The sequence below is a fragment of the Petromyzon marinus genome, chromosome 43 (assembly GCF_048934315.1).
Source record: "Petromyzon marinus isolate PM22_M1 ecotype Great Lakes invasive population chromosome 43, UKy_Petmar_22M1.pri1.0, whole genome shotgun sequence".
NCBI lineage: Eukaryota > Metazoa > Chordata > Hyperoartia > Petromyzontiformes > Petromyzontidae > Petromyzon > Petromyzon marinus.
The window spans coordinates 5,786,956-5,803,212 of record NC_133709.1 but is presented as its reverse complement, the minus strand read 5'-3'; the positions used below and the strand labels follow the sequence as shown (position 1 = coordinate 5,803,212).

The window sequence follows — 16,257 nt, the reverse complement described above, 5'->3', positions numbered from 1 at the left end:
TTAACATTCCCGTGTTGAAAGCCGATCAGGGGATTCGATGTGCCCAGTTCATTTCGAGCGTTGTACGGGTTTTAGGAAGTGCTCGTTTAGGATGTAGGCCAGCGGGGTCATCAACCTGCGGCTCTTTAGAGGACTGCTTGATGACCGTTATTTATTAAGGACCGTCGTCTCGTATTCACGTGCATTGGCGGCCTTTTATATATTTAGGTGGGGACGTTTAAAAAATAAAATCTATTTTGTTGTTATATCGCACTTATCCTGGTTGCCAACCCGTGGTTGTAGACTTTGCGGTAGCCCGCCCCCCCAAAAAATAAACGTATTTTGTAGCCCTCTATGCCTACACACCTTACATACAATCGAGTCGATATTTATTTTGTAGGTATTTATGTCTACATCTGTCTGTCGCCCCCCCCCCCACCACTGTTCAGACGTCTCAGTTTGACTGCTCGGTTTGGTCAAGGCTGGTGGTAAACAGGCGTTGTTGCTCTGTTTAAATAGGACTGCGCATCAGTACGAGCGAGTAAAATACCTTTACACAAGTTTAAATTGTGTAAATTTCTCTTTGCATCTAATGAACGTTGAGGTACAACCCAATAGTATCTGCACACATAGGGGGGGGGGGGGGAGAGGACATCAGTGGGGGCCACGGGCGAGGCGCGCAGCGCCGAGAAGCCCTCTGCAGGAGCTAGAATTTCGGCGGCCAAAGTCCAAAATTCTAGCCCCTTATAAAGCTCCATGTGGTTCTGCAGTTCAAAGACTTTTCAATTCGAGTCTATACAAAACAGGAAAAAAAATATTCGGAAGTAGGAGCGTAACCACCGAAAATTACCGCTGGCAGAGGCAGATATGAGCACTCCCAAGGAAGCTTCTGCAGACTTCTAAATTCAAAACTGCCAACCATCGGCAGCAAACCTACCGTGTTGACTCTCTGAAGCGACCAACTCGACACATTGTTTTCCTTTCACTCGAGCTGTCTTTTTCACTTGAACTGTCTTTTGAGGATTTTGACCACAATATGATTTTGGTGTGTGGCTTGTAAGGTCAGAAGGTTAGGCTATCCCTGGTTATAGTAATTTCGCACAAGCAGCGACGGCATTTCTTAGGTGGCGGACTGATGCTGTTGCGTCATATGCAAGTCTTATACATCGGGTCGCTGGTTAGTTGCATTTCAACCTTGGGTTTCACAGCTTAGTACCCACACTTTGAACAAGATATTGTCGATGTTTAGTTGTGATGCGGGTAGGGAGGAACCAATAGTTTGAAGCGAATGGCCTGACAAGGGTATTCATGTCTGCTGTATTTTGACCTCACATTTCAATGATTTAATATTCCTTTTTTGTTTCCATTTGATAGTTGTGTAATCGTACTTAATAGGTGATGGTGGACCAAACATAATTTATACGAAGCAAAATACAACACAAGATGTAAGCACTGACGTTTCGTGGTCAGGAAGGCTTCCGATTCGAATACTCTCTACCAAGACAGCATGTACAGAGGAATCGGTTTGCATTCCGAATGCCTTTCGTAAGTGAACAAAATACTCCATCAACAATGCTCACGTCAGAAAACAAGATATGGCATTCCCATTTCAAAGGGAATTCCGAATAATACCTGTAACTATATAAAACAGTTTTACATAAAAAAGACCTCAACGCCTAAAAGCTACATAAGGAGAATTTAAGTATTTATTTTATTTATAGGTTTCAAACACAGGTCAATAAAATACATTGCATGCTATTGACAGGCAGCCTTGAGTCGTTTTAAATAATCGGAATGTTGAGCATAGATATGAGCAAAGAACTCGTGATTGCACTTTCCTACCCGATATGAGGCTGCTGCTATGAGGCTGCTAAAGTATGACTCCGCACAAGGTGATGCATATTATTGGCTGTTTTTGGACGTCCGTCAGATCAGCATAGGCGAAGCATCGGCCACGGAAGAGTACACATCCTTAAACTAGACACAAATAAAGATCAATCTCCTTTAATTATACTTTTAATTAAATGCCTTGTTACAGGGTGCGAGGATTGCCGCTTTGCTTTGTCTTGCACACGTTGTCCCCTTTAGTAGTTGGGTAAGGCTGCATTTATTGCATAGGATCGTCTTCGGTTGTGTAACCAATTGTGAATAAGACAAACTCTACGCACGTCAAAAGGGAACCCGTGATTTTAACACAGAAACTGACATGCGGTTGCAAACAACTTACACAGTCTACAATGAGCTTCCCAGCCACCTACTTGTGTTACACATTTGAATCGTCTTGACTTATTTCACAGGAACAATGTAGCGTATCAAAATGTTTGATTCATCAGCGCGGGTAAGGTACATAAAATGACTTAATGTATCTAACTTATTGCCCTTTACAGCCATGTTTTAAGCATGTCAGGACTAGTGCTATAAACTTGCAGCAACATGGAATTAGTACCGATGCTTGAAAATAAAAGGCAAAAATTACAAAGGAAACTTAGAGAGACTTACACTGTCAATGAACGGGAACAATACAATCCAAACAATCATTGCGATACAACTGAATATTTACTAAATACAGTACAGTAATTCATGAGCAATGATTGGATTTTAAAAATGTCTCTGTTGCTCAGTGACAAACAGGGCCTGATTAGCCTGTTAGTGGCAATAAGCTATGTTCTGTGGATGTTTCTGCAAAAGCATGCGTCAGGCAGAACATTTTCATTTTTGTTTATTTTCCTTAACCCATTATTAATTGTGCAAGGTAACAGAAGCAGCAACATTGCTACGCTGCACAGGATTGAGAGGAATTAGATCGGACAAACATTTTTTTCCACACTGGCCTCATTTGCAATTTCTCTACCCACTTGGGATCCACCGACAAATTTCCTATGCGCCGAAAGCGCTTCCATTCTTGCGTACAGCACAGGTGAACAAGTTGATACATTTGACAAGTCCGTAACTGAGACTTCAAATGGCAACTACCTTGGAAAGAAAACAGACGTGGTCATACAAACGTTAAAAAAACAAAAAATATTATTTGCAGCAGCTTATATAATTGGGTGGTCAGAGGTCCTTTATAAAAAAAAAATCCTTTTTTTCATTATCAAAACATTCACCTTGCTGTAGTGATCTGCTCATTTGGCAGCCACAGGGGCCACATTCTCAAAATCAGCACCTCGATGTTGTTTGCAACTGCACGTGGGCTTAAAACCGGAATGGCCACGCACAGGCACGACACTCGCACTGATCGAAGAATCTGTAGCCTCACAAAGTATTGGTGCTACGACAAAGCAGGGAAACGTTTGGCTGTATAAGTTTGCAACGTTAAAGCAGTATCGCATTTCATAGCAATGGATTATACCGGTCATTTGAATTACATACTTGAAACCTTGCTTTTTATGTTAACCGAATTGTGGAGAAATATTCAGACCCCAGAGGAATATGGGGAGACACTTTAAGATATCCATAACATATTGAAGAAATACCCCCAATACTCATGAGTACTGGCTACAAGTGACTTCCGTTGACAAAGTTGTAGTGATTTGCTAAAAAATAAATGTTTCAGTGGCAGTGAATTTACGTGCTGTGAAATAATGGTTTAAGCAGCAAGAGGAACATTCCTTCCTGGTAGGGGTTAAAACCATGAAACAAATGGCCTAAGTTAATTGCCCTTTTCAAGAATGTGTGTCAAAATACATTTCCTAAGCTTCACTTATTGCTCTCCATGTCAGGCCACAGACATTCAATCACCTCTTGTAAATAACAGACACTTCAAATTCCTCGCTCATGGCAAGTTGACACTGACCGATCAATTTGGCCTCATTCAGTCAAGACACACAGGGACATCAAAAGCCTGCAAATGCCAACCACTGGATTTTGAACAAACTTTTGTGCCATGACTTTCAATAGGTGTGGTAATAGTAGTGTTTTGTAATGTAAACAAGTTAATGGTTTTCTTAGTGGATGTTTATTCTTAATTTAATAGCATTCGATTTGCCCAGCGCAAGGTACGAGAGATGTTTGTTCTGGCAAGTTCACTCGAGAATGCCAGTCAGGAACTTAAACCCAGCTGCGCTTGAGAACGTGGTTTAAATCTTTCAGAGGCCCCCCCCCCCCCGAGATTCAAACCAATGACTCCCAGAGGTGCTGGCTCAACACTGAGACAAAAGTGTTAGCAATCCATGCCACCCGTCCTCGTTGATAAGCCAAACTTTTTGCGATGCATCAAGACGTGACATAAAAACCCAGGGGAACCGGGAAGGTCTGGTGAGTGCAAACACATTATTGTTCAGTCCACGAGAGCACAACTCCCGCTGATCCCTTTATAGTTTACTTGGGGCACGACGGCACACCGCAGGAGTGATGTGTGCTACAACTCAGCACATCATCAGCCTTAGGCGAAGGAGGAGGAGGCACTGTCCGCATCTTGCCGAATGTGAGAAACCTGTAGTATGGGCAGCAACAGTGCGAAGGCATCCTGGATGTACGTAGTGCTGTTTGAGGCCTGCGTTGAGGTAAAGGTTGGGGATAACAAAGGATTTGGGCAGAGAAAGAAAAAAAACCCATCACCGGCAACTCGGAGAAATACTGGAAGTCCTCTATTTACGTTGCTCCTATTTACGTTGATTCACTTACATTGTTTCGTAAAATTGAAAGAATGCAGTCGTATGGGCCGCGTGTGCATAACGACGACGGCGCGCTACGCCAACAGCGACCTCAACTGAGGGCTCAAGCCTGTGTTTACAAATCGCCATACTGTACGCTTTGCTACCCTCTCTAAATGCAATCTCCGCAGCAATCTCTGGTGAGTACTCCGTATTAAACATGACCCCCGGTAACGTATCCAAAATGTATATAACCTTAAGTCAACGGTAAATAGGTATAAGGGGTGCCACGGTGGCGAGATGTTAACTACCTCGCCTGGCAATCAGGAGGTCGTGGGTTCCATCCCTACCGTGACGCCTGTATATTTGGAGTTTGCGTGTTCTCCCCAGGGATTTTTTTTCCCTGGGTCCTCCGCTTTTTCTCTCCACATTTAGAATGAACGTGCGTTTAGAGTATTTGGCTGATGTAAATTTCCACGTGATGAGCCACTTCGTTGAGCTTTCATGCGTGGTCAGGTCACTTTTGAAGAAGAGTTGCATAGCTCAATGAGACGTTACTTTCTAAAAAGAAAAAGTTTAGTTTATATGTACGTCGTTTCGCACAAAGTCGTGTTTTCCAGGGAAGCATACCCAACGTAAATAGAGGACTTTTACTGTACCCAAAACGATTAAATGAGGAAGCGTTTGTTATGTCACTACAGGTCAAGAGGAAATCAAAGAGACATTGGGGTGATGCGAGGATTCTTGGCAGACTATGACATCTGCAATTGAGGAGAGGGACCAGACAGCACGAAATTGAGCTGAATTGAACATCACGTGGACTATTCTCCCATAGGCATTTCTTCATTACTATAAACAATGTACAGTAAAACCTTGGATTGCGAGCATAATTCGTTCCGGAAACGTGTTTGTAATCCAAAGCACTCGAATATCAAAGCACTCGTATATCAGTTGTGATCACGTGACGCTCGGCAGACAAAGCGTATACGTACTACTCATATTGCAAGACCTCGCTCGTTTATCAAATTAATATTTACTTAAAAATGTTTGCTCGTCTTGCAAAACACTCGCAGACCAAGTTACTCGCAATCCAAGGTTTTACTGTATTCAAATACAATGACTATTATATGCCACAAGTGAATTGGACGTTTGGTGCATAGCACACGTATTGGTATTCACTGTGTGCATGCTCACGGGGTAAGCTTACCTCCAAGAAAATGCTGGTGATGAGTGGATTCAGCACTTCTGACTTCTCGTGAGCCTGTGATGACAGTTTATGTCATTACTCATCGAATGCGAGTGATCGTGATAAAGGACACCGACTCAAGCGGCAGAGAGAAGTGTCATAAAATGGATTAAATAATAAAAATCCATTATTATATTGGTGTGATTAATAAAGTAAGGGATGTTTTCTTACCCCAACGGTGCTCAAGCAGTTTGTAAACTTTGTTGAAAGCGTCGACAACTCCTTGCACAAGACCACTGTTAACCTACAATAAAAAAATGGCAGTTATGTTTTCCTGTGAGCACACCAAGACATAGATGCACCACTTGTTCTGAAAGAAGCAAAGAAAGTACACAACATTGCACACGTTACTAAGTGGCTACATGACTCCAGAGGTCTAAAAATCCTCGTAAAAAATCTGAGATAACATCGCTGAAATCCATGGTTCAATACTGGTCTACGGAGGGGGTGAAATCAGCTTGTTAATTTGTCACTATAATTGGTAAATTGATTGATATCTTAATCGGTGTTTCTTCAGGACTTGAAGGGAAATTATGAGTCAGTGGCAATTGCCACCATTATAAATAAAGTCGAATGATCAAATCACCCAGCATACGCCCGGATAGTGAATGGATGGGCAACCACCACGCATAACAGGTACTGTGAGGGCAACTCATGGGCAGAAAAGGGCAGTGTAGCAAACATCCATTGTCCTGTACTTCGACGTTACCATGTCTATGCTCCCCGCTTTCACCAACACACACTCATCAGCACGGTGAAGTATGCTCAGTAAGACTGCTTCTCAACTCCCACCCCGCATTCAGGGAGTGTGGTGGGAGAAAGGCGGCGAGTGGGAGAACGGAGCGGTAGGTGCTGATCCTACCAAGCCGCGCAGCTCATGCAGCGTTTTGGGGACGCAGGCCGTGCTGCCGTTTCTATCCCGGCACTGAAACACCGGCACAGGAACAGCAGTGTGGTTTCCACCCGATTGAGTAATCTTGCAAGCTATTTGACCAATTTGGATCAGCACACGCGGGGCCTGCTACACACACAACATCCTTGATGTCCATCGTGAAAGCAGTCGGCTTGCACGCGCGTTTAACACTTCCGCGCCCCATTGTTAAACAGGGAACCCGCTAATGCTCAAACCACGAAGCACTGAAACAAGCAGCAAACCGTGTTGCCGCTCGGCGGCGACACAGGGGCGGAGGACACTGTCGAGTCACGCGTGGTACGCAAAGGGGGCGGCGGCGGCGGCGGCGTGTGGACTCGCCTGGTGAGGCTGTGCGCCCTCTGCAGGGCTGTGTGCTCCTGCTCTGTGCCGTGCAGGATGAGCTCCCCGGCTTTGTGGAACTGCTCTATGGAGCGAGCGGTCACCTCCGCCAGGCTCTCGATGCACAACCCATGGATCTCCTGCTCCGCCCCCAGGGCCGGGGCCATTGGTACAATAAGCGTCAATCGAGTCGGCATGCTTTGTCTCAGTCATAGGGATAGTCTAGTTGACGATAACCTGTGGAATTTTTAGTCCAGTTTTTAGGCGTCTGTAGCTTTAATGTATCCATTCGCTTATATATCTAAAGCAGTCAAAATGGCAGTCCACCCTTCGTTATTAAATGTGGGCGTTAGGGGTACGTGCTTCCTCCCTCTCACCCCTGTTTTATCAGGTCAGACAAGCAGTGAACAGAGTAAATATTATTTCTGACAAATGTAGCATATTACCATTTTCAGTCTTCCTCTGTGCACTGCAGTCTCGAATTACACAAACACAATTATTTTACATCATTAGAGCCCCTTTGCCAGTACCAAAAAAAGGGGAAAAACCCTATTCTTAAAATTATCTTAGTCTATGTTTTCATACAGACTCGCCAATTTCATCAGTCATCTCGTCAAAGTCAGCTACGCTTGGGTGTTATTCATCATCATGCTTGATGATTTGTCCACTCACACATCGTTGGATCAAAAGAAAACACACTTTGTTGAAAAATAACCTTCATCAGTAATTTTGTTGACGAAATTATCACTGCATGCGATGCGTGTGCACAAGACGTTTGCCAGGCGTCGTTTGGCTACGCGTTAGCGTCGCACTGCACCAACAACACTGATTTCTCTACTTTTATATATATTTTCATTATTTTATTGTTTCCCTTCAACGTGACTTTACCGAAAGAACCAAGAACTTGAATCACTGCAGTCACGAAAGCTTTAAATCAAAATTTACTTTTATCAAGTTTACTAAAGTGGCACTTCCATAACTGTGTGTGTTCATGTTAACTGTCTTGTGTCGGTTTCTTATTATTGCCTGCACAGTTTTCTTCTGTTTCGGGCTCTCCTCCACATTCTTCTCCTCCTCCTCCTTCAGAGTCTCCTCACCCACTTCCCTCAGCCAGGTGTCCGCTTTTTCTCTCGCCTGAGTCACACGCGAGAATTTTACCACTCAGGTGTGTGCATCTTATTTTACAAACCAACGTCGGCATCCACTTAAACGCGTTCTGTACTCCTTGCAGCCTGCAGGTGTTTACCTTGTTGAGCTTGTCAGGTGTGACCCCAACGTGAAGGCTGAAGAGCAGCTCAGTTATGACGTTCACAAAATCCTGGCCCTCTTCTCCTGAAAACATATGGGAGTGCGTTAGTCAAAAAATCCTACTCCATCATTTCAATAATCGGGACATCCCAGCTCCAGATTTGTGTCGACTATGATGGCTATAAACATTTAGACCAGGGGTGGGCAAATGTTTTTGACTCGCGGCCCACAATGGGTTCTAAAATTTGACAGAGGGGCCGGGCCAGGAACAGATGGATGGAGTGTTTGTGTGAACTAATATAAATGACATGTAAAAATCATTACATGAAAGGATTTGGCCTTTAACAGGTAGCAAAGCATTTATTTGCAAGGCAAAGTGCGCCATCTAATGGGGAAATGGGGGCATTACAGGAGAAAGGTAAAATTTAATTGAATTTTAATAATATTTGGACAAGTTCGACGGACCGGATTAAAAAGCCCAACGGGCCGTATACGGCCCGGGGGCCGTACTTTGCCCACGTCTGATTTAGACTGAAAGTCAATCCCATGTCATACGAAAATAGTTTAAACGGTTGTGGGTGCTAACCACAGCACCTTTCTCGTCGGTAGCCTCCGCCTCTTCGTCCAACTCCTCCAGGGCGAGCGCAGATTTAATCTGCTCCAACTCCAGCCGAGTGCGATCCAGGTCTTCTCCCGACAATGCAGCTGTCACTGCCTGCACCTACAATAGCGCACATCAGCGGACATTTTAAGTTTGCAGACATTTCCGTGAGATATTTTTTAAAGATGCAATCCATACCAAAGTTAAGTAAAACACACAGCGCCATTGACACACGGCTTCACAGCTCTTTACAACACAATCCCAGTAAAAAAAACCCTTAACATTAAAACTTAGGGTAAAACAACTCTCTACACAGATGGATATGCAAGAGAAAGCAAATGTGTTTTCAGACGGGCCTTAAAAACCTCGACTGACGGAGTTTCCCTAACGGACCGGGGCGAGACATTCCACAAATGAGGCATCCGACTACCGAAAGCTCTGTCACCCATAGAATACAGATTTGTCCTTGGTACACTATACATACTTATGACACTTAAATCAGGTCACAAGTGTAATTATAATAGAAATGAGTGCTGGCTTCGCATTAGGGATGCAGCCGCAGTTTGGAAGTTGGCGGGGGGGAGTCCCACATCCGGAGGTGCCGCAGATAATCAGATAATACGAGTTGCCGGTAAAACTCGCAAATAAGTTTAACTGTACGATAATTATACTAAATCCATACAACAACTCAGTCTGTGCAGATGCTACTGTGTACAGGTATCCCTCGATTTATGAAAGGAATGCGTTCATCCAAAAAACACGCGTAGAACGAAATTTCGTACATCGGAATGGTTTTTCCCATTAATTTATACAAAATAGCGATATCACTTTTGACAATATAAACATAATAATGAACATAAATATTAAACCGATTGAATAATTAATTTACAAAATATGTTTACATTTTCATGAAACTCGCTAAAAAAATGCATTACTGTCGCACTGAAGGGATGCCGTGACGCTGTCGTGGATGGATGATGCAGCCTCCCGGGTGCTTCTTGTTTGATCTCATGGCGTGTGCCGTGAGAAATTTCGGAAATTCGATTTCGTGAATCGAAAAGTGTCCATAATTTGTCAATTGTGTGAACGGAACATTTCGGAAACTTAACGTTCATAAATCATGGGATACCTGTATTTAAAGGTTCTGTCAGCAGCATAATATGCATGTCACCTCGTTGAACGAAGAAAACCACACACTCAAAAATACCGCATGTTTGTACAAACTGTTGTAGGTGTCTCTTAGGCATATTTTAAAAATGTTAGCGTCCAGACACTCACAACACCCACAGTGGCTGTGCTCCTGCATCACATGTACCTTGGCCTCACTCTCATTGGACAGTATTTCCAGGGCCTCCAGATGAGACAAGCCCTGGAACTCATCGAAGAGCAGGCCATAGTGGGCCTTCTTCCCATCACCAATCACCCCGGCCGCACCTTCCTGAGACAGACGTTGCTCCTCCTTTTCCTTGGCCTCCCTCAGGACCTATGTTCAACCACATGGCATGACAATGCAATTAAACACACTTTGAAAACACGCAAACATCCAGTTAGTTCCTTGCCTGTACCTCACTTTAACACCATTGTGTCCTTTCTTTTCCATGCAATGCCACAAGGACATGATGATGATGATTTGGAGCGCTGCGGTGGCGAGATGTTAACCACCTCGCCTGGTAAATAAGGAGGTCGTGGCTTTCATCCCGACACTGAAACTTGTATATTTGGAGTTTGCATGTTCTCCCCTTGGTCGTGTGGATTGTTCTCCACGTCCTCCGGTTGTTCCCGACACATTGAGAAACATGCGTTAAAGAGTGTTTGGCTGCTATGCATTTCCAAATGATAAGCCACTTCGTTGAACTATCATTTGTGGGCAGATCACTTCTGAAAAAATATATGTATTTTTTTAACTTTTATGTTCTGTTTTATTTAGCTCAGTGAGCCTTACCTAATTAAATAAAATAGTTTCTAGTTTTAAAAAAAATGTTTACCGTTTTCATTTATGAGGCCCTGCTGAACCACAACTGGCCAGCACCTCCACAACATCCACCTGTGAGTCTCTGACCTGAGAGAGGGTGGTCGTCTTGTGCAGAAGACCCTTTGTACGCCGAAAACCAGGGTCCCCCTCCGCCAAGATGTCCATTGTCTTCTTGCCAATCAACTCAAGTGCATCGAGGCCACCAGTGATGACGGTCTTGCTCTACGTCAACAAGTGGAAAAAGGAGAGTCGTGATTTTGAACACGGTTAATGAGTTAAATGTAAGGCGTGTAAAAATGCACCGATGTGGATTTCAAATGAGATGAACTACCGTATTTTGCACAGCATTCGTAATCGCGGATGCAGTCATGCCACCGTATTTAGACAGCATGCCGAACGCCCCACCCGTCGGCGAAACTGGTTTTCCTTGACCTTCTGCCGCAGGGCTGCCGCTTGCCTCCGTCGCTGTAAGAAAAACCCAAGGAGTTAAAACTTATGGGTTTGGCAGGCTTAAAAAACAATTAAATATCTAGGCCAATGCACAGGCCAACACGCGGTGACGTATGACACATATGGTACTGAACTCATGGTGCAAGTCAGCACATTCCCCGTCGAGGCACCTGTCTCATTCGGTGGGGTCTCCACTGCAGCACCCTCGGCCTGCTTCTGATCTGCCGAAAGATCAGACGGTGTTGGGATGCCCAGAGAGGCTTCGGCTTTCTCCATGACGTGTGTTATTCCATGGCCTACAGGAACAGCAACAAACGCAGGAGTAAAGTCACAATAAACACGAAGTGTCAGACTCATGCCCTTCATTTGCTTGTATGGATATTTGTTTCCCCTATGATTTACACAGTTGACCATGTATCTAAAGTGGATCACAAAGCTAATGACACCACTCCTTCCTGCTTGGATTACTTAACTTGTAAATCACCTTGAAGTTCAGAATAATAATTACACTCATCTGAAACTTGTTAAAATTGGCAATTATCTTATTTTCAAGTGGATACCCTTTTCTGGTTTAAATGAAGTGTATTTTTACGGTTATTTTTTATTCAGTTCAAACTATTTTTCGACTAAAATTTCAAAATTATTTAACTTAAAGGAAACCGCTAGAAACGTTCAACGATATTTGTTTAAAAAAATCACATTGGATGCAAATGGTGTAAATGTGCACGTGGTGAAAATAACGCGAGACTCACCAACGGAGGAGACTGTTGCAGTTGCGGAGGTAAGAAGGGATTTTCCCCAGCTGCCCCACGACCCCCAGCCCCCTCCTTGAGAAGCCTAACCAACAAATCACAGCCATCAGCAAATTCATTCATTCTGTGGGCCGTGTATACGTTGAACTTATTTCGCACAGTACGTAAGAAGTTCAACATACATACAGCTAATGCATGCAAAGAACAAGCAAAAGTGCAATGCTACTGTGATAGACATCTTTACGATTTGTGATACACATTATAAGGTTAGGACAATGTGATCTGGTGAGTCAAATTTAGTTTTCCCACACAAAAAAATTATCAGGACACTATCGATGTGTCAACTGTACTGATAGTAAAATACATGCGAGAGCTCACAAGAAGGCTGAGAATATTCAATGTTATTTTTTAGAGAAAACCTGTGCAATTGATTAAAAAACACAGGGACACTCAGACATTAAGATCTTCTCACATTACTGGTTCTCAATCATGGCTGCTCTGCCGTCAGCGGGCGTTCAAAAATACACTGCCGGTGCATGTTCCAAACATGCAAAACTGATTAACCCATAAACGAAATTATGACGGATATCCGACAATGCAAGGCACCTCTTGTCGTGGCTGCGGTTGGGTGTCTGGTTCCACGGGGGAAGGGGAACCCGGCTTGGGCTCTGGTCGTTTCCGTGTGGCGTGCTGAGCTGCCTGTGTCTCTTCTGGACTCTCGCTGGTGTCGGCTGTGCTCAGGGCATCCTTCTTGGAACCCTCCTTGGCCTCTTCCGTTGCATCCTCCTTGACATCCTCCTTGGCATCCTCCTTGACATCCTCCTTGACATCCTCCTTGACATCCTCCTTGACATCCTCCTTGACATCCTCCTTGGCATCCACACCATCAGGGTTGGTTGACACAGGCTCGTCCTCTCCGCTACCTGTGGAGCTGGAATCTTCTGCCTGAGAGAACACAGATGATAATGATTATCATCAATTAAGTCCTTTTTTTAGAATCATGAAGGCATGATGATAGGTTATCAAAGGAAGGCATGGGTAACAACAGAAGGACCTCAGATATGTTATATTTATAAATGATGTGAAAATATTAACATGGAGAGCTTTGACCATGACATCAGAATACAAATTCTATTCAAACCTAGTCTTCTAATATCTTACACTCAGTCACAGTGAATATGCAGGACCTCCTGCTCTATGAAAATGCCACAATGCCGAGAATGGTGGAAGAGTACCACTTGTTCTGCTCCTGCCTCCGTGCCGCTCACAACGGCACTCATTTCCACGTCCACAGTTTCTGCAACCTCCTCCTCAGCAGCATCCACCTTACTCTCATCTCCCTCCATCCTTCAAGCTGCAAGTTTCGTTTGCTTCTAAAAAACAAGTGTAAATACGCAAAAATACTTTGTCAAACCAAAAGCAACACCGATTATACAATATCAAGTGGGCATGTCCAGTGTATTATGTTAAACAGCATCCGGCGATAATGTCAACAGACATGGGGAATCCACCTCAACTGTCATCAAGTGATGGGCTTAAAATCTCTGGCTGCGTACACTTGACATTATTTTGCACTTGAAAACTACTGTATACAATAACTTAACTTATTTTTTTATTTTTCCAGGTAAAACCCTTCAAGCTATTAGCTCTTTACCTGACCACACATGGTAACTCATCGAAATGGCTTATACACACATGGTAACTCATCGAAATGGCTTATACACACATGGTAACTCAACGAAATGGCTTATATCACAAGGGAATTTATAGTCGCCAAATAATCTGAGGCGACCTGACCACACATGGTAACTCATCGAAATGGCTTATATCACAAGGGAATTTATAGTCGCCAAATAATCTCAACTGAACGCATGTATCTTAAAAGTTGAGGGGAAACCCAGAGGACCCAGAGAGAAATCCACGCGTGACGCGACTACGAGAACACGCAAAAACTCCAAATATAATACAGGCATCGTCAGCGTTCGGGATCGAACCTATATATTCCTCCTGCAAACCAGGCGACGGAGACAACATCTTGCCTCCGTGGCTGAAACCATGAAGAGATTGCATATAGTGTCCTGTACAAGTTGTTGACATGATAATTGTTTTTTTACCCTTTTATCTGGCAACAAAACTGACACCTTTTTTACAAGGAGTCTTGTTTACATTGACCACAATACCTGCGGTCGGAACGCAAACAAAAAACAACTCTGATAATGTATGCACTGTCCTTGAAATTGATTGGTCCACACCCGAGACAGCTTTCTTTAGAGCCTCGTCTCACATGGTGTTGGACCAGAAGACGCCAAAAGGCGCACAACTCAAAGGCAACTCAAAGGTAAACATGACTCCTTGTAAAAAAAAAGGTGTCAGTTTTGTTGCCAGATAAAAGGGTAAAAAAACAATTATCATATTTTGTTACTGGCAAATGAGGTTTCCAATGGTGTAAAGTTGTTGACACTCAACAGCTCCCGTTGGAGCCCCATGTCCAGAGCATCAGCCTCGAGCGGCCAAGAGGGAGCTGCACTGGGACGTGGCCAAGCTGAACACAATCCCAATGTCGGCATCGCAAGTAACGTTACCCAACCAAACCTCACCATCAAGTCAAAAGGGTCCCAATCAACGGGTATATTAATATAGAATAATGTAATACTTTCAACAACAACAAAAAAAAACATCCTCTGCTTACAATTATTTTAGGTCACGTCAGAATATCATTTCGTCGTATTGTACAGTATTTAATATGCTCCGGGCCTCTTACGCTTTCCGCCGTCACGAACCCGTGGTCAAGCAAAACCACAACAGAACCCTTGATGCGCGGCCGCTCAATCCAGCAGTGGATTTATAACAACAATAACAACAACAATAACAACAAAAACGAGGGGGCTTGCACGCGATTTGCCTGGCGTGATGCTCAGAGGGGGGGGGGGGGGGCCTCCATGCGAACTCTGGGTCTCGAATTTTTTGTTGGGGGGGTGTGGGGGGGGAAGAGATGAGAGCCTCGCGCGCCCCGTCGGGCTGTTCCAGCACGTGCTGGGTAACCCTTCGTTAAGATTTAGATTTTTCGATTTAACTGCAAGGATTCATCTTCTTTGGTTCTTTCGGAAAAGTCACCACGATAGAACGAGAATAAAATAATAAAATAAAACAATAAAATTCTCACGACGTTTCGGCCACAACACAGCTTGTTCCTTTCACCTGAAGAAGGCCGCTTGTGTTGTGGCCGAAACGTCGCGAGAATTTTGTTGTTTTATTTTATTACTTTATTCTCATTCTACGTGGTGACTTTACCGAAAGAACCAAAGAAGATTTAGTTGTTTTTTTTTTACAAACTAATGAGATAATTTAAATTATCTTAGCTCTTTCGGTAAAGTCACGTTGAAGGGAAACAATAAAATAATAAAATATATATAAAACAATATTTAAAAAATAAGAGATAATTTGAAATAGACCGCCGGCCCGGGGGTTTCGTGAGGTCGACACGAATGCCGCACACGGCCTCGGCGCGATGACGTCACAAGGGCGCTGTTGTCACTTTTAAAGTCATTTTACCCCCCCCTCTCCTTTTTCTTCTCTATCCTTCACCGACGTTTCAGGCTCGACCCTAGCAGCGCCTGTGAAGCCCCCCCCCCACACACGCGGCTCAAATAAAGCTTTAAGAAGGGGAAGAAAAAAACCGTACAGAAAAAAAATGTGCGCTTTGCCTCCGCACAATCGCTCGGTCACGACACCGCCCAACCCCCCTTTTTTAAAAAAAAGTGTGTTCGGCCTACTCTTCCACGCTGTTAATGACTTTGCCTGTTTAATCTTCAACACCCCCCCCCCCCTCTCACCGTTACCGTCGCCACCATCCACCGCAGGTTTCCGCGCGCACCCCGAAAGGCTTCTGTCTCTCTTTCCCCCCTCACGTCAGCCTGTGCAGACAAACAAGATCCCTGGGCCGCTCGTCGCCGGGGTGGAACCCCGACACGACGTTGTCAGGGTCGGACAACAAGGAGAAAGGAAACTAGAAGCCCGGCCTCTAGAACCCACCGCCTCCACCACCCCCTCTGCTGCTGCTCCTGCTGCTGCTCATCGGCGCCACCGCCGCCGCCCGCGTGGCCACGTCGACGAAGTTCACGATTCGGCTGCGGCGGCGGCGGCGTTTACGCGGTGACGTCAC

General features: G+C 44.3%; 1 protein-coding gene across 2 annotated transcripts; it reads right to left on the bottom strand.

The window, feature by feature from the left end:
• Nucleotides 1–1,667: 1,667 nt before the first annotated feature.
• On the bottom strand, nucleotides 1,668–16,257 carry LOC116951698 (protein FAM114A2-like). 2 transcript variants are annotated; one of them, XM_032970522.2, is made up of 15 exons: nucleotides 16,128–16,257; nucleotides 13,331–13,468; nucleotides 12,702–13,040; nucleotides 12,096–12,180; nucleotides 11,514–11,639; nucleotides 11,225–11,358; nucleotides 10,981–11,115; nucleotides 10,237–10,404; nucleotides 8,915–9,041; nucleotides 8,319–8,404; nucleotides 8,099–8,206; nucleotides 7,073–7,212; nucleotides 5,992–6,064; nucleotides 5,782–5,835; nucleotides 1,668–4,474 (listed from the first exon to the last, which is right to left on the bottom strand). In XM_032970522.2, exons 2-15 carry the CDS (start codon nucleotides 13,439–13,441, stop codon nucleotides 4,364–4,366), a joined length of 1,797 nt encoding a protein of 598 aa, XP_032826413.2. In that variant the 5' UTR covers nucleotides 13,442–13,468; nucleotides 16,128–16,257; the 3' UTR covers nucleotides 1,668–4,363. The 2 variants fall into 2 exon arrangements, with proteins under 2 accessions (XP_032826413.2, XP_032826412.2); XM_032970521.2 differs by lacking the exon at nucleotides 16,128–16,257 and adding an exon at nucleotides 15,929–16,121.